This window comes from Ursus americanus, chromosome 11 (assembly GCF_024610735.1).
Source record: "Ursus americanus isolate L20-20 chromosome 11, mUrsAme1.1.p, whole genome shotgun sequence".
In the NCBI taxonomy this organism is placed as follows: Eukaryota; Metazoa; Chordata; class Mammalia; order Carnivora; family Ursidae; genus Ursus; species Ursus americanus.
In genome coordinates this window covers 50,892,335-50,910,992 of record NC_142137.1, presented here as the reverse complement: position 1 = coordinate 50,910,992, position 18,658 = coordinate 50,892,335, and the positions used below count along the sequence as shown (strand labels likewise).

The 18,658-nt window shown below is 40.3% G+C and overlaps 1 protein-coding gene across 9 annotated transcripts in view; it reads left to right on the top strand.

Annotated features, from left to right (window-relative positions):
- Positions 1-18,658, top strand: part of NHSL1 (NHS like 1) — a 290,075-nt gene that overhangs the window by 215,425 nt on the left and 55,992 nt on the right. For 8 of the 9 annotated variants that reach the window (XM_087865526.1, XM_087865523.1, XM_087865524.1 and 5 more), the window contains one exon: positions 10,803-10,955. In XM_087865526.1, the coding sequence (XP_087721652.1) occupies positions 10,803-10,955 (153 nt within the window). Of the gene's footprint in view, positions 1-7,071; positions 8,009-10,802; positions 10,956-18,658 lie in introns of those variants that run through there. The other variant, XM_045814769.2, reaches the window with a different exon arrangement.

The following is an 18,658-nucleotide window of genomic DNA, read 5'->3' as shown; positions in this document are numbered from 1 at the left end:
ACAATTAATATAATTCTTCATGAGCGTCTGTCATCAGACATGTGTTTTCATTCCGGGACAGTATTTCTACAACATCACCTTGTAAATGTGTGTGTATGTGTGGTGTGTGTGTGTGTGTGTGTGTGTGTGTGTGTGTGTGTGTTTAAACTCCTCATCCAACCATAGAAAGCACAAGATCAAAATCACACCCGGGGCATAACTGAAATTTCCCCACTTGTCTATAAAAGGCCTTTCTTTATAGCTGGTTTGTCTAAACTAGTATCCTATCCAGGATATGCATCTGATTGTATGGTCCTCAAATCTCCTTTAATTTGGCACATTCCTCCTCCTCCTCCTCCTCCTCCTCCTCCTCCTCCTCCCCCCCCTCCTCTTCCTCCTCCTCCTCCTCCTCCTCCTCCTTATTATTATTATTATTATTATTATTATTATTTGACATACCAGAGAGGCCAGACCCGCAAAGTGTTCCACTTTTAGTTTGATGGTTTTCATTTTTTCCCTCTAACTCTTGCATTCCCTGTAAACTGGAAAAATTTAACTTGTCAGCAGTGTTTAACTTGATTTTACTGTAGGTGATGCCTATCCTTGGTATTGCGTCACATGGGGGGGGCATGATATTGCTCGTCCAATGCCACTAGGGTCTGCTGGAGTCGGAAGATGGCAGCTGGTCCTTCCACTGTGCGGTTGCTCTCATGTTCCTCTTACAAGGCCCCTCTTGAACATAAAATTGACAAGTGAATCAAAGAAGTTTTAAAAGGGTAAGGTCTTAGACTGTTGAGAGAAGAATAGTAGAAATTTGGAGGAAGAATGCTTGATGTGAAAAAATAAGAGATAGATCCTTATGCACATGTAACCGACTCACCTTTTTGGGTTGTCTCTAATCAGTTAAATGCCTAACAGCTAGAACTTGTAGTCAATTCAATTTGTCTCGAATAATATAAAGTGTATTTTTTCATCTGTGTGTTAAATCCTAATGGCTGTTTTTTTTAGTATCATAAATTACAGTTGTATTAACAAATGAATTATACTGTAGATTTTTAAAATGTCCTTTAATTGTGAAATTTTATCTCCCTGAAATTTAACCTGATCTCTGGGCATGCTGTATTTTATCGGACAGCCCTATTTTTTTAAAGTTGCTCTCTTATTTACACGTTTATTGATTGTATCAATTCATCTGCCTGTGTTATTTGCTTCACAGCTTCAATAATGATTGTAATTTTGATAGATAAAAATTATAGACCATATAGAATTGCCCTCAATGTGAAAGTGTTTATAGAAACAAGAAACACAATTTTTACCTCCAAAAGTTAGAGTTGTGGGAAGACTTTGTTTCTTAATAAACGGGATAGGACTAATCTATCTATAGCATTACTAAAGCATTATTATGAATGTTTAAGTAGATTATGTTGCTTGTTAATTTTTAAATATTTCTTTTTTTTTTTTAAGATTTTATTTATTTGACAGAGAGAGAGAGTACAAGCAGGGGGAGTGGCAGGCAGAGGGAGGGGGAGAGGCAGACTCCCTGCAGAGCAGGGAGCCCCACTGTGGGGCTCCCTCCCAGGACTCTGAGATCATGACCTGAGACGAAGGCAGATGCTTAACTGGCTGAGCCACTCAGTCTCCCCTAAATATTTCTAAAATCCCTTACTATTAAGTGTACACTTTTATAGGCCCAGGGGCCTTGTATTGGATACTTTCTACTATGATGTTTTCCAGTGCTCTGGGTCTAAGAAGTACAAGAATGCTTGGGTGTGTCTGTGGATTTAAAAACTGTTTTCAAGTATTCTAACCATGTGTAAAGTTAACGAGGACACCTAAATTAACTTAGTCACGTACAATCTTTTATTTTAGATGTCAAGCTTGATTTTTAAAAATAGCCTAAAACAAACCAACAGTCAGTAAAAGTCCTGTTTATAGATAAGGTTGGGCTGAGAATTTTCATATTTCGAAGAGGTAAAATTCCTTTGAGAAGAACTTAAAAATTATCTTTTGGTACATGGTCCTGAGGAGAACTACATTATATCTGATTTTTCTTTCCCTTCCTTCCCAACTTAGAAGACCACAGTGATCTTAATTGATTATATATCCCATTTTCAGTTGATCAAGGATTCAAATTTTCTGTGATTCAAAACGTGTGTATTATATGGCATCGTACCTGCATATAACTCTTGTGGACCGTATTTGAAAATGTTCCTTTTTAGTCAATACTAATTAATGAAGTTTGCTAAAGTTTTTTGGATTCAACATAAAGATTTTAATGCCCTAACCTCACTGAATGCACAGAGGAGGGCCTGAGGTTTTGTGTAAGTGGAGATGGGGCCATTGGGGGGGGAGGATTCACGGGGCTAGAAGGCTTATCTCTGAGTCCTGGGATCCTTAGACAGCTCTGCTCTTAAAAAGCTCTCAGGTTTAAACATATAATCTTTTGTCCTTAGTAAAAATAATAAGGCTGTATTTTAAGGTTGTACTCAAGATGAAGACGTGGGTGTTAGCAGAGTCATTTATTAAACAGCTAGGGTTTAATTTTAAATTTTTATACCTTAAGTGTATAATGGTTCCTGAAGTTATAGACTTAAATACGGGCCGGTAAGACCAAGGTAGTTATAGAAAAATGGCCCTGAGTGAGAACCATTCGGGCCTCCTCACCTCTGGCATGATTGCTACACCAGTTCCCACCTTCTCTTTCTGCCCTGGTCAGGTCCATTCACAGCTACTGCTCACCTTGCACTAGTGATCTCTTTGAAGTGTGACACGAGCCTTAACAGCTTTCCCTTTTCAGTTCCATCAGTGACTCCCTGGCCCACCAATGAAAACCCACCCCCTTATGGGAAGCGAGGTCCTTGAGGGGAGGAGGGTGTCTGGCCCTGCCTCTCTCCACCCCCCCTCGCTGCCTTTCCCCGCATCACTTCCCTATAAGCTTATCCTGAACCTCCATGTGACCATGGCTGTGTTTTATCTAAGAGTTCCCTCTTCCACTCTGTACTCCAAATGGGGTGGGTGCCCTTTGCCATCTTTGCCATTAACATCATAGTCTTATCTCTTTCCCTGTGCTTGTTCATTACTTTATTATTCTTATCTCTTTGGGTGTGTTGCTCCATTGGACTCTGACCTTCGTAAGGTCAGGAACCAAGTTTGATTTACTTTTAACCCGGATGTAGGTTGTGGAACACGGGGCAGTTAATAAGTTCTCGATGTAAAATAGCTGAGTGGTTGAATGCAAATGCATAGTTACAGTTAAAATTTTTACACTATGTATTACTTTGCAAAATATTTCTGTAACTCTTTGCTAATAATGTTGTATACCTACTCCTGAAAAGTAAGCAGATCACTCTCGGAATAATCAGATGATTCCTAGAAGAAAAATATTAAATGCTGGTCAGAAATAAAATTTCATTTCAGTGAAAGACTAAGCAGAAATGTTGGAACTTTATAAGGATGCAAATATTTATACAATAGTAGTGGTAATAGAATTCTCAACCAGGATAAGCCACCAGGATCGTTCAAATGATGGGGAGCATATTTTTCTGCATAATATTTGGCAGTATTTTTAGAGAATAGTGATTCTCAAGTATTTTTATTATTTATGTGTCCTAATAAGGACCTTTTTGTAAGATATTTTGACTTGAATGTACTAAAATTATCTTTTCCCAGCTTAATACGTGCTAATGAAAGAAAAATCAGGACACCCAGATTCTCATCTCAGCTCCAACATTGCATTACCTTCTAGATCTCAGTTTTCTTGTTTTTGACTGAAGATGAAATCTACCTGTCTAGTTCATTGAAAATTTGACTATAATAGTCCTTATAGAAATGAGAAAGTTCTTGATAAACAGCTGGGCGGGGGGAGCATATTGGCTTAAATTAGACATCCAGCATGAGATAATGTGAAATTTAAGTAGAGGTTAGCAGTATGGATCTGAAGGACAGACAAATGAAAGACAGTAGCGGGAGAGGAAGATTGAGCAGAGTGTCAAAGGCAGTAGCATAATCCATGGATCATCAGTCTTTTTCCCTAAAGGTCCAGATAGTAAATGGCTTCAACTTTACAGGCCATACCGAGAGCAGCCATTGACAATAGATGAACTAATGGCGTAGTGATGTTCCATTACAACTTTATTATTGGACACCGGAATTGGAATTTCATAGAATTTTTCACATCATGAAATAGTATTCTTTAAATTTTTTTCAACTATTTAAAAAGGGGTCAGCTAGTTTTGTCCGAAGGGCCTTAATTTGCTGACTCCTGCCTTTCTTCAGTAAAATCATTAAGGTTTCCAGAGGGAATAAGTAAATAGCACAGGACAAATGTTTAAGGACAGGCTCACTGAAGCTTGTTAAGAGTTTGTTAGAATCCAGAGAAGGAACAGTCAGATGTAGGAAAGGAAAGAGTGTTATACAGTGTTGATGAAAAGCTCAAGAACTGGGTCATTAGTGGTATATAATTAAAGATAATTAGAAGAGGAGAGAGAAGACGACCATTGGTACTAGTGAGAGGTGCAGCGGTGACACTGGGAATTTTTTGTAAATGAATAGAAAGAATTTTAGACAGTAGAAAAGATAGTGCATAGCAGCTGGTAGAGAGAGGTTTAGAGCCATCTTTCATGAGCTGGTAGTTTACGTCTAAGACAAGTACAAAGACCGAGGTCTGTGAAGTTGATTTCCCTTCTGTGAAACCATGACTGACCCTTCATTAAGCTTAGGGCTGCTTAGCTATCTCTTAAGATTTCACTCATCTATGTAACAAATAAATACTCTTATCACAGACCAGATACTGTTCTAAGGACTTTATCTATAATAACTCCTTAAATTCTCATAATAACCTTGCAACATAAATACCATTATCGTCTCATTTTACAGATGAGAAAACCAAGGTATGGAGCGGTCCCTCCTCTAGTAAGTGACTAATATCTTGGGTGGGATGGCTCCAGTATTGGGCTCTTCACTCCTTCCTACCCCATACTGTCAAATTTTCCATGTCAGGGGCGCCTGGGTGGCTCAGATGGTTAAGCGTCTGCCTTCAGCTCAGGTCATGATCTCCAGGTCCTGGGATTGAGCCCCAAATCAGGGAGTCTGCTTGTCCCCCTCCCTCTGCCTCTACCCCTACTTGTGCTCCGTCTCTCTCTCTCTCAAATGGATAAATAAAATATTAAAAAAAATTTTTTTCCATGTCTGGGATATTTGAACTTTTCTTTCCCCTGCTATTATAGGGCTAAAATTGGAAGAGGAAGTACCATGGATTTATATATTTTCTGTTGAATGTATAAATAGAGCAATTAAAAAATACTAGACACTTTCATAAAAACCTGGTTCTTCAATAACTATGACATTGAGGCAGTGCAAATTTATAAGCCTGTTCTAATGCTGATATGCAGACTATATAAGAGATGTTAAAATTATTGGGGGAATCTTTGTAATTAATAAGCCCTTTCAAAACATAACCTAATGCGTAATGTGGTAAATACCATAATTTATTTGGCTAGCATCTGAAGATCTGGACTGGAGAGGGGGCAGCATGGAATGATGAATAGAGGACGATGTACCCTGGATGCCTGGATGGAAGCCTGCTTTCTACTCCTAGCCTCACCACTGACTGGTGTGCACCCAAATAGTGGTATCGTCTAGACTCATATAGCCACTTACGATCAGACTTAATATCAAGTGAGAAAGGAAATTCCTCCACGTGTGACTCCTACTACAGCTCATTTGCTTAGAGCACTCCTCCGACTAGTCCTAGTGGGCTCGAAGTGTCTCCCTCTACCCCCCCCCCCCAGTGAACATATCCCCTCTTTAAATGAGAACCAATGGATTCACTGTAGATTTTTGTTTTATTGCCATCTCCTCCTTAAGGTTTTTACCCAGATCTCACCTTTTCAATGAGGTCTACCCTGACTCCTATTTAATACCGCAACCTGGCTGCTTCCCCAGCCCTAAAACCTTTTTTATCCGATTCAGCCTTTTCTTCTGGCTATTCACTTACTACCTTCTAACATGCTATACAATTGTAGTTAACAGTCAAATCATAGAAGCTCCGTGAGGGCAGGGATGTCATGGATGTACCCCAGATGCATGGCACTTAGTACGCGCTTAGTGTTTACCTTTTGAATGAATGTTTGGATGGCGTCATTGGGTACCTGAAAAGCTGCGTGTTGTTTCCAACCTTATGTACAGGGAGTGACATTTACTCTCCAAAACTTGGGGTTTATGAATCGGAGAGCTTTTATCTGGAAGCCCACCTGCTACTACCTGTCTCTCACGCAGTGAGGCCGAGATGGGGCTCCTGAAGCAGAGCGAGGTCACTCTTGCTTATAAATTTGTTTTCCTAAGGGGAATTTCGCTTGCTAATTTAAGGCAGCTATATAATTTAACTTTGGAGTCATTTCTCATTTGAGTCATTTCTTGTTTGCCATCTGGCCATGTAATTACTTTTAAGTAAAACTATGTACAGGATGAAGGAGCACAAATTGGGAATCTGTGATAATATGGATGGTGAGATGATAATATGTGGGTTTTATTTTTTTGTTTGTTTGCTTTTGCTGTTGTTCAAAAAATAAGATGGTGGTGGGGGGGGACATTTGAGGAGGAATCATTCCAGTGTTTTTCCTAGCGGGAACCCCTTATATAAATTTTCTTCTTTGACTAAGAGCTTTTGTTATAAACTAAATGTTTTGAATTAGTGGATTATTACATTTTTCCATTAATTTATAAGTCTGGCCCTAAGCTATGAATCAAGAGGTTGTCTAACATGTCTCCAAAGCTGTTCTGCCACGAAGTAGAACTGGGCAGAGGTGTGCACATCATTCTTTTCCTTGGTCTGTTCTCTTAGTATTTTCCAGTCTGTATTCTTTTACTTTTTGTTTCAGTCCCTTTACCCCGGAAGTTATTTTCCTAGTGCCAGCCAGTGTATTATTATTTCTGAATCTTCCCTTTCACTTTGCTTCCCCTGTTCTTAGAGGTTAATTGCAAATGGACAAAAGAACCAGAACCCAGTACTATATATTCAAGTTCAAGAGAAACCTAAGTAATGTTTGGAATTACTGTTCTCCCTCATGGGTAGAGGCTGGGGGGGGGGGGGAGGTGAGTGTGGAATTTTTAAACCGGGTGCTTAGAAGATAATTAAATTTAAAATACAGATTTAAATCATTAGGGTACAATTGCAATGCTGATGCTCAGTCACTGGCAAAAAAACAAAACAAACCCAAAACAAACCAACAAATAAAAAACAACTGGGTGAGAAGACAGGAGGTACTAATTTGCATGAAAATGCAACCAAGTCATCGCTTACAGCTCGGTGGAGATTCTGTTGTAAAGTTTTACTGCTTGTAAATGTTCCTTTGGTGTGGGAGGCAGAGCCTGGGGGCGTGGTCGGAGAAACAATAGTTTGGCTCTCCCCCCCCCCACCCCAGTCAGTTCAAATGCCTGAATTAACTGGAGAGTCGAAGAGTCAAAACAGAGTCGCTGTAAGACTTGTGGGCTCCAGTAAACAGATCTGGATGTTCCTAGTAGCCTAGTGAAAATGGGGAATACATTTGTTTTACCTTGACTTGCGTAGAGGAAAATCTGCACTATTTTCATGGACTCCAGAGAGGAGAAACTTCGGATCTGTTGGAAAGTGAATAAATGAGCACCGAGGCAGAAAGACTGATGTGGCTATCATGCAAATAAGAACTGTGATTGGCTTTCTCTTTCTTTCTGTACACTTTGTCACTGCAGCTCTCAGCCTTAAAGATTAGGTTTCAGTGGGAGCTTTTCAGGTTCAAGGACTGTTAATGGCTTGTAACTGCCTGACAATAAACTCAACTTCAACATTACATCAGCCCCAGCAGATGTCTAAGGATTTGAGACGAGAGGAAGAAAGTTAGAATCGGGAGCAGAAGGATGCAGCTTACCACCTGCCTGCTGGGCTGAGCTTTTAATGTGATTTAAATTTCTAAGCTCTGTGTAGGCATCCTGGAAATGGTGGTCTTCATTAATGCAAAGATCAAGTCTTTAATTAAACTTTTTAAGAAAAAAAGTAAGTAATTTCTCTTCCCCTTCCCCCTTGGGGTGTGTGTGTGTGTGTGTGTGTGTGTGTGTGTGTGTGTGTGTGTTTTGTACTACTTCATCTTTTTGAGTGATGGAATTAGAATGTGAAACAACTTAATGAGTATAAGTTAAACTCCATTCTCTACCAACTTGTTCAGATACTTCAGACTTTTATAACTCTAGGGCAGAATTACGTGATTTTAGCCTGCCTTATTTATTTACGGTTGGGATTTTAGGTGAATTCACTTCTTTTGTGCTTCTCAAAAGAAGCCCTTTGAAAAAAGGCTGGGGGAAGCCTTGTATTTACCTTACGTCTGCCTTGATACATGTTTTTTTGCTTCCTTGGCTTACCGTGCGGGAGGCTGTGTGCGATCTATCACGTATTTTTGATTAGGATGATCCTCTGAAACTCCTGGAACTCTGTTACGTATTGCAGAGCTCCGGGACAAACTCTGCCTGGACTGACCAGTCACTGTGAAGTGCACAGCATTTGTGGCGTGGCCTCCTTGTGGACTTACCATTGGTGTACATGCCTTTAATCCAGGCGCTTCTTCATTCTCTGCGGAGTATAAATTTTACCAATACATGGTTTTCGTTTTTACATAGCCGTTGGCTTAGTTTAGTTTAGCCTTTGGACCAGTGATTTAAAACTAGATAAATGTGGATGGGTATGAACATTGGTAAGAGAGACATTGGAGAAAGCAACAAAGAACAGCCCTCTGGGCTCCTTTTCTGCAGCTCCCTCGGTCGGAGGCTGTCTTTGGACGGACTGATTAAAATCTGCCCTGGCAGGAGTGAGATGCTCCAGAGAAGAGACAACTGTTCTTTCATAGGAGCCAGTTGGTAGCAGCACAGTGGGGCCGATGGTGTGATTGCACAGACACAAGTACCATTACTTGGATTGGATTTGTAATTGGCAAATAGGAAGTTTCACTTTTCAGTAGTTTTCAGCTATGAAGTGTGGTAATTCAGTCTTCCAAATAAATGCACATCAGCACAAAACATTGCAGTTAACCATGGCTACTCTTTGGGGGACATATGGTGAGTTCCGCCCTGTTCGGGATGCTCAGGCACGTAAATAAGGGCTATATCTGATCTTTGTGGATTTTGTATATTAAGATTGATAATTACATGCACCATGCAAAGAATTTGTTCAACAAGAGGTTACGTGAAATACCAGGTGCCTAATTTACATGCTGCTTTTGTCAAACATTAAAAGCAGAAAGCACACAGACAATTCTGTTTTTAGCTTGATGTCTAGTTCATGGTGTTTATTTTCCCATTTAGCAACTTATGGAGAAGTTGGGATGATTTGAGAAATGAATTATTTGGCGATGAGGCTTACAGAATTTAGTAGCTGTAGAAAAGATGGGCTATAGGCGAGTGCTAACCTGTGACTCAGGTTCCTAGGAGCGCGGAGAAAGGCCAAGTTCCCCTTCAGCCATAGGTCTGAAGTCAGGGGCTCCATTAGATTAATTTTACTGCTCCTGCCACAATCATGCTTTATATATATTAGTTCATTTGATCGTTGCAGTAGCTCTAATACTGTGCTATTAAGTACTTTGAGTTAATTTACAATATGTTCAAATAGAAAAGATCAACAGTTGATGCATGCTTGTTCATTGTACTTGGAGAATCTGTTTTATGGTCTCGTTTCTAGGGCCATGCTACCTTGTATAAACGTGTACGCTCAGTGTGCACTCTATAGTATACATCAGAGTCAGGGAAGACTTGCCCCTGGCTCACAATTCTAGGATCTGCTGGTTTTACTTTCACCCCCAGGAAATGTTTTAGCACAGGGTTTTTCTCTTAAACTTCCCTTGTCTCTCCCTGTATCTGGCTTACAGCAGCAGATACATAGAAAGGATTACAGATTGTTGATGGATATGTTTGGTGCTGTCAGCTTCAAGTTGGGCTCCACTGGTACCTCCAAATCAGTCTGTATTTCAGGAAAAAACAAAATAGACACAGAGATCCCAAGGCCTAGGGGGTCAAGGAAAATTATTATGGAGATTGAGGGTACTCTCATGATTACCTATCGTTTCCCCTCTGATGTACTCTTTTGTATTGGGAAAACTCAGTTGAATTGGATTATGTTGGGAAGGGTCACTTGCATTGGAATTTTTAAACAAGTATTTTAATATAATAGTATTCCATTAAAAAAAGAGTATTCCATGAAAGCAGGAAATGTAGAGAAAATTTTATAGCACAAATTGATTTCTACTTCTATTAGATATGCTATTTAAATATATTTCACTGAACGTTTATGCTTACTTTTTTCTAATTGAGTTTATTACAGTGCTGTTTTAAAGTAATGCTTTAGAGGGGAAAGATTGGGTCTCTACCTCTTGGTAGGAAATTTGTTTCTGTCTTGACAATGTAACATTTACTGTTGCAATGGCATTGTGCAATTGGATAATAAATACTCATTGTGGCAGAGTTAAGTAGGAATTGGAGGTCTCTATCAATTTTCTTAATTGTTTTCTAACTTTGGAGTAGAGGGAGGGCCTAAAATGCTGGGAAGCAATTAACCGAGGAAACAGTTCTACCAAAACATTGTGGGCGATGATGGACAGTTTCGGCTTTTCCTTTAGAGACAGAACACGGTGGGAAGGACCCCTGGAGCCTAAGATTAAACCTTACTGAGAATTTGCTCCATTTCCCCTTTGTTGGGCCCTACCTCATGGATGTGTTAGAAACCAAGAACCCATCTTGATGGAAAATATTTGGAGCCACTGAAGCTTACTTTGACACCAGAATTTATTCTGCCTTTCTTTCTGCAGCGGTTTCCAACCTCGATGAGGAGAGTAGATGGACAGTCCACTACACTGCTCCATGGCACCAGCAGGAGAATGTGTTCCTTCCCACTACAAGACCACCCTGTGTGGAGGACCTGCACCGCCAAGCCAAGCTCAACCTCAAATCAGTATTGAGGGGTAAGATTGCATCCTGCAAGCTTGCTGTTCTTGGGTTAGTGACCGTTAGAATTGAAAGCACAGATGTGATTGCTATTTGTAAAAGAAGATCTATTTGTAGTGAACACACAGTGTGCTGTTTTTTTAGAAGAGATCATAAATACTTCCAACCTAATACATGCCTAATAATGTTCTGGTCTCTGTAGAAACCTGCCGACTTACTGACATGCAAGTCTGTCCTCCCAGAGGCCACCCCTGCTTAGAAACTCTTCAGCATGTTCAAACCACCAGTACTAATGTCATCCAAATAAACCCCTGCTGACAGGTGAAATTTTGCCACTGCCTTTTTTAAACCATTGTAGGTATTCAAGGCAAATTTGTTAAAGCTAATACTTTGTAATGGTTTGTCCTGTTTAGTTCAAGTTGGGTAGAAAGGGGACCTATATATAGACTTTGAAAGAGTTCGAAGTGGTTTGTTTTCTCAGAACTTGGGCAGCACCCAGCTGCTCTCCTATTAAGCATAGGGTCTGTCAGCAGGTGGGTGGAGTTCACTGTGGACAGTAGGAAATACAGGAAGAGTAGCCGCCTCTATCTAGTTTCAAAGTTTCATTTTTACTTCAGTTTACTGTGGATGATAAGAAGTGTAAATGTGTGACAAGGAGGGCTTCTCTTAAAAGTGGTAAAGAAGTTGTTCTTTAAAAGAGGAAGGAATGTCTTTTAAGATTCAGTGACTTTTTCCTTAAAAAAGCAAACTAATGTTCTTATTCTGCCAGATGCTGCTGCCTCTATCAGTTTCCTCCTCCAGGCAATATTTGGGACATCATTTTATTTAAAAAGTGTTTGTTGGGGTACCTGCCTGGCTGGCTCAGTTGGAGGATCATGTGTCTCTTGATCTCAGGGTCTTGAGTTTGAGCCCCACGTTGGGTATAGACATCACTTAAAAAAACTTAAAAATTTCTTCTTGTTTTATTGTTTATCTGAAATTGAAATTTAATTTAACTGGTTGTGTCCTGCATCTTATCTAATTGTGAAAGACTTAAATCTAGAAGAAAATCTGTTATTGATTCAAGGAAAACCCAGCATGAGGACCCCAACTAATATTTATTAAATACTTGTCTATATGCTAGATTCAGTTCTAAGCCCATTACTCGTATTATATCATTTAATCCCCAAGTAATCCTGTTTACTATTATTATACGAATTTTACAGGTGGTGAAACGGAGACACACAGATCTGAAACTTCCTGAGATCTTAAAGTTAGTTAATGGTAAACCAGGATTTAAATTTGGAGAGTGAGAGGCTGCAGAGCCCATGTTTTGCTGGATTACATTGCCTTCAACATCCATTTGTTGGAAATCTTTTATTCTGGCAGAAGTGTAGGCTACAAAGGCAGGGTCTTGGCTCTTAAGGAATTTATACTTATTTCTATAGTACAAATAGCAATGTGAAAAATTCTCAAGAGATGTGCCAAAAATTGCTATATAGGAGTTAGGGAAAGCAGATAATTTCTGCTTCGAGAAAGAAGGAATAGCTATCACTAGACTCGCAATAGGTTTGGTATTCTGAACAGAACTATACAAACATTTTAGATGATAGTTTTACTTTTTCTTGAATTTTTTCTAATGCTTACATTACCTCATGTATCTTACGTATCTCATATCCCACAGCCTTGGCTTTGGACTGTCCAGAGCTGAGATTATTGGGTCCCCCTTTTCATGTGGTCTGCCTAACCTATATATTTAGTGACCGTAAGCTTAAATGGAAAGAGTTGCATTAGTTGGGCTCTTCTGTATGGCCTTGGCATTGCACTTGGACTTTGTTGCCTTCATGATGTACCTAAATCCAACTAAAATTTCTTCTACATCCCTTCCCCACCTAGCAATTTATCTTCAGGACATTTCGACCAAGAGCTTCTCTCCTTACAGCTCACCTTCTTCCACCAAATAATTAATAAGAATATTAAATGGCACAGTTCCCAGGACAAACCCCAGAGGCAGTGGCATTGTTAACATTTCTCTCTGAGCTACGAACAACAGAGCTCTGCATGGTCTGGCTTGTAGAGAGCGCTTTCAGGAAGCTGTGTGTGAGTCTGGGTATTCGGGCCCGGCTGGTTTTTTGATCACTCTCCAGGAAATTGTGCTTCACTGACTCTTTCTTTTATTCGCAAGTATCAGATCAGAGCTTCTCTTTTCTTTCCTGAGAAAACTGAACATCTGTGTGTAGATTTTCCTGATTTTATTTTCCCTTTGATCATTCAGTAGAGCCATGTGAAATATCATCACCACTGGTTTTGCCTACACTTGAATTTTATTTTGAAAAGGTAAATGCTTTAGCAGTTGCTCTGAGGTCCTAAAATGCTTCATCTAAGGGATTTACCGTTAATAAAGTTAATAATTTTGGAAGATTCTTGGAGCTCAACTTTTAAAGTCTGGATTTAAATACTCCTGAAGAGATGTTTAGATAAATAATAACTTTAAAAACAGTGATTGAAGATGAGATGAGAAAGAGCATCTGAATTGTTTTCCTCTTCATTTATTTACTTTTAATCGCATGCGTGGAACTTCCCATCCCACACTTCCCATACACCATGTTCACAACCTGAGTTAATAAACACAAGTGCAGAGCATTTATTACCTCCTTATCAGTGAAGATTAGAAGAAAAAAATCCAGTCCCTGAATATATGGCACTATTAAGGTGTATAAGGTATATAAAGCTATCAGTTTAAGTTAATTTGCCCTCAGTGTTCTTTGCTTAAAAATAGAGAAAAGTAGCTTATTATTCACAATGAGTAATCTGCTTTGTTCCTTCTCTTCTTACTATGACCTTATCCATAATTTTAAGGAAGGAATACTGTTCTTCAATGTTAAATAGGTTGGTGCTTTTTCATAATCATTAAATGCTCATCGTGTTAGTTCTTCTGTCAGGTTTTAGGGGCGCCCAGCTGTCCTCTCGAGGATCATAAAATACGGAGGGAGATGATATAATGAGTACTAGTTAAATTAATAAATGTTGTAAACATTTGCTTATTAAAGTAATACAGAAATGCTTAAGGTCGGTAGAGTGAGGAAGGAATGGGTTTACTAAAAAAATGTTTCTATGAAAAAGCTGTTTGAGTTAGCACATAAAGACGGATAATAGATTCAATTTATTAAGCGTTTGAGCGTCAATTCTGTACTATGCTAGGAGTTTCTTGTTGTTTGTTTGCTTTTGTTCTTTTTTTGGGGGGGCGCTGTGCCAAGAGTTTTTAAATGAACTAATAAAAGTTCATGGGTCCCTGACTTTAAAGAGCTGAGCCTGCTACTTTGTGTCAAGATTGAAGTAAACAGACAATGGTGTAATGGAGATGTGTATGGTGTACAGCGGGCAGGTGGAGAGCTCAGTCAGCTGGAAAAGAAAAGCATTGGGAGACCCCCTCCCCACTTGCCCACTTTGTCATCCTGCCATTGAAGAGGAGGTGGGCATTGTGTGGCATGTGGAATGCCTGGAGAGGTGTCTTCTATGTGCAAGTCTTCTCCATTCTGGTCCAAACAGAGCAGAGATCTTTTGTATTTGTTGTTGGCTACTCTCTGGAGAATTTGATGGAATTTGATGACCATGCTCTTAAACCAAATGATTAGATTTTATTGATTTGTTACTAGAGATGTAGGTAATGATTTAGTGCTAACGACAATACAAACATGTACATAGACTTAAAAATAGTATTTTGATACTTGGCTCAACAGGACATCTGTCTGTCAGTGAATAGTTAATTTCTGAAGATGGATCCCATTGTCTATAACACTTATCTTTTTTTAATAATATTTTTTTATTATATTATGTTAGTCACCATACAGTACATCCCCAGTTCTCGATGTAAAGTGCCATGATTCATTACTTGCGTATAACACCCAGTGCACCATGCAATACGTGCCCTCCTTAATACCCATCACCAGCCTATCCCATTCTCCCACCCGCCTCCCCTCTGAAGCCCTCAGTTTGTTTCCCAGAGTCCATAGTCTCTCACTTTATCTTTTAACTGAATTTCCAGAAGAATTCTACCCTTTCAATCTCAGTAGTTGTTGGAACCGTTCATGAACTTTATCTGAGTTAGATGTGATGATGGGTAGCCCTTATCTAACTAAATATCTATCTGGATAATTTTTAGCATTAGTTAAAGGGCCACATTAAATGGGAAGAGGGGAGTTGAGGGATGGGGGTGAGCATGGTTAGGCTGAACGAAAGGTTCAGATTTTATTTCTTTAGAACTGTAGACCTCATTTGACAATTATGAGCATATTGAAGCTGAAATAAAAGACATGCTATTTTCAAGGCTCCATCCCCCAAAAGCCCAACCTGGGAGAGAGAGAAACACAATCTCTCACAGTACATTTAACAGGCAATTTAGTTACTGTGTCCATGTCCACTCCTGCCAGAATTAGTTCACAGAGCATCTGTTGTTGTATCGAAAATGTTCTCCAGTCACAGCTGTCCTTCCTGAAGAAATACATTTTAGCAGGTCAGCCCGCTCTATGGCTCTAGAATTAGAAGTGTGAGCACAGGGAGGAAGGGTGGATCTGGCCTGCGTTAATTCACAGTCAGTGGGTTATATTTATTATAGGAATTGAGGATTTACAATGTGAAGAAATGACTGTTCATACCAACCGGTTAAAAACAGTGGTTTTTGTGTGTGTGCACGTGTGTGCTCACCAGCCTGTTCAACGCTAGAGAATGGCACACCTTTCTTCAAATTACGGACAAGGTTTCCAAGTAGTTTCAGCCAGGTTCCTCTGACAGTTCCTGACATACAGACTTTATCTAAGGGTCACTGCCTCTACCGTTTATATCAAGAAGCCTCCTAGTTCGCCTTTGGCTTAGATAAGTCTGTTCGGGAAAGGTGGTGGGATTCTCTCTGCATTTGATGAGGTGACTTGGCTATTTTCTCTCTCTGCCTTGGGCACGCAGGTCCTGTGGTTTTGTCTGTAGGTGCCCCTCCTGGGTGCCCCACCTGTTGTAAGGTGTCACAGGACTGTTTGGGAGATGCCTTTGTTGGTATGGCCTTGTGGCTGTTGGCCGAGAGCTCTCTTTCCTGGAATAATCCATCTCCTCACCGCCTCGGACATACTCAAGATGAACATCTGCTTTGCCTACCTGTGCTAAACATTGAATTATTTTTCCTTTTTGTCACTTTTTAAAAACTATGACATATAACATGAATACCTAAAACATTGTGCAGTTTAATAAATAATTATAGGGGTGGCTGGGTGGCTTAGCTGGTTAAGCTCTGCCTTTGGCTCAGGTCATGATCCCAGAGTCCTAGGATGGAGCCCCGAGTCTGGGCTCCCTGCTCAGTGGGGAGTCTGCTTCTCCCTCTGCCTCTGCCCCTTCCCCTACTCGTGCACACTCTCTCTCTCTGATAAATAAATAAAATACTAAAAAAATAATTATAAAGCAAATATCAATAGAACCATTACCTTGGTCGAAAAGTAGAATATGACCTAAACTCCAGAACCCTCATACTCTTGCTTTCCAGTAGGGAAAATCCAGGTTTAATGAAAAGAGCATGTGTCACATCTGGGTTCAAATCCTGCCTGTTATGTACTAGGTATCTCTGATTTGCGTTCAGTTTTGAGTTTTATTTCCTTGACATTTTGACCTTGTTTTCTCATCTGTATTATAAAGATCATCATATCTGTGTTCATGGGAATAAAATGAACTTACTTTTGTAAAATATCTCAAAGTACCTGCCCCTTAAGTTGGAAGCAGTGTTTGTGGAGGGAAGGGTGCATTTTAAGTGCAATGGAATACAGATACGATTTTATAAATCTCAGCCCTCTTTCCCAAATGGCTGTCCTGATTTAGCTGATGCTTTCTCTCCTACCTGTTATGCTCCAGAGATATACTGTGGGCAGGGGGACGAGAGAAACAGAATCAGAAGCATGGTTAGATGACAAGGACAGCCACAGACACTTGACACCCAGGTTCATTTCATCCACATAAGCAAGGTGACTTTTTCTCCCACCCACCATCAGCCTCTGAAAGAGCCTCGATTGCTAGAGCTGGAAGGGACCTCCCACATCCTCTGATTAAGCCCACTTTTGATTTTGTAGATAAGTAAACCAAGGCCCATGGAAGTGAAGGAATTAGTTTATGGCTACTTTGCAATTGATAGATGACGACGTCAGGATTTGAAATGAGGTTTCTTGCTCAGCCCACACCTGTCTGTCTGGATCTCAGATCCTGAAGGCACTGAGGAGATGCTTTGATGCTTGCCATCAGCTTTCAGAAAGGTCGTAGGGGCAGGGCTCGCTGGAATATCTAAAGGCCGAGGGCAGCTTTGGTTTTGTTAGCCGATTCCCTTAGGGAATGCAGATTCGCCTGTGGATGCCTAAAGGTGGGGCTTCACTGTTGCTCTGGAAATCCGCTCTTCACTCAGTCCTGCTTTCCTTGAAACGCAGGTTTAAGAGAAGAAAGGAGGGAAGCTACATCTTGGGACATAGGGTGTGTCAAGTATCTGTAACTGTTGTTTCATTCTAATGGTATTTGGTATCTATTTTTAGGATGCCAACAGGTCTTTAGTACTTCAGTGGACTTAAAAAAGACACAGACTTTAGAAGGGATAGGGAAATACAAGGGACCAATGACAGCACTCTTTGCCTGGTCATTACCTGTGCTCTTCCTGAAGAATCCTTAGGTAAAATGATAGGTAGAAGAAGGGGAAGTATCACTGTTTAAAGAAAGGTTGTTTTTAATATTTTATAAGTAAGAAACGTTAAATAACATAGACTCATTCGTATAGAATTTTAACTTACTTTCTAGTTTAAATAAAAAGAGGTCTAGAATTCAGGTGGGGAAAGTGGTACATTATTCAGAAAAAGCCACTCAACAGGGATAGGGATATATTGTCTCAACCTTCCTAAAACATAGCAGCATTGACATTTTGTTGAGATGCAAGGCCAGAATTCTGATTCCAGTGCTGCCAGTAGCCTGTGGGATGTTGGAAAATCGTATCCCATTTTTGTCCTTGGCTTCCCACTCTGGAAAACAATTGATGATGTCTAAGTTCCCCTCCGAGCTCAAAAATGCTGCGTGGCCTCTCGGTAGCTAGCTGCTTAAGGGTGACATACGTGAAGTTTTTTGACACCAGGATAGAAGTTGCTGCTGAGCGGAAGTCCTGACAGACTGGGTTATCGACTATCTAAGTTCAGTGCATTCTACAGGTAAGCCCTGGGCTGGATGTTACGGCTGAGTCAGAGAGGAATGACGTTGCTGCTTTCCCCAACCCTTAAAGCGAGCCAGAGAGATAAGATGTAGGTGTGAGTAACAAGGTTGATGAGGGTGGTATCACGGAGCCTCACCCCTGCCCGTGGGTGTTGTCTTTAAAACATAAATCTGATCATGTCTCTCCTTTGTTAAAAATTCCTTAAGAGCTCCTCTCACACACACAGCTCCTTAGCACCTAAGAACCTTCATGATCTACCCTGTTTGTCTAGCCTCATGCCGCCTACCCCTTCACCCACGCTCTTACCTGTGCCTTCACCTGTAAGGATAAAGTCCTTGCATTGGAATGCTAGCTTGTCTTGTGCTCCCTTTCTCCGCCCCGTGCCCTGGTCTCGCCCTTCTTCCTACTGTATCATAATCTCTTACACTTGGCTGACTCCCATTTCCCTGGAAGCATCATCTTGTGGGCGTCTGAGCCCCCACGAGGTTTTCCTGGACTCTCTAGGGCAGACTTGGACACTCCTTC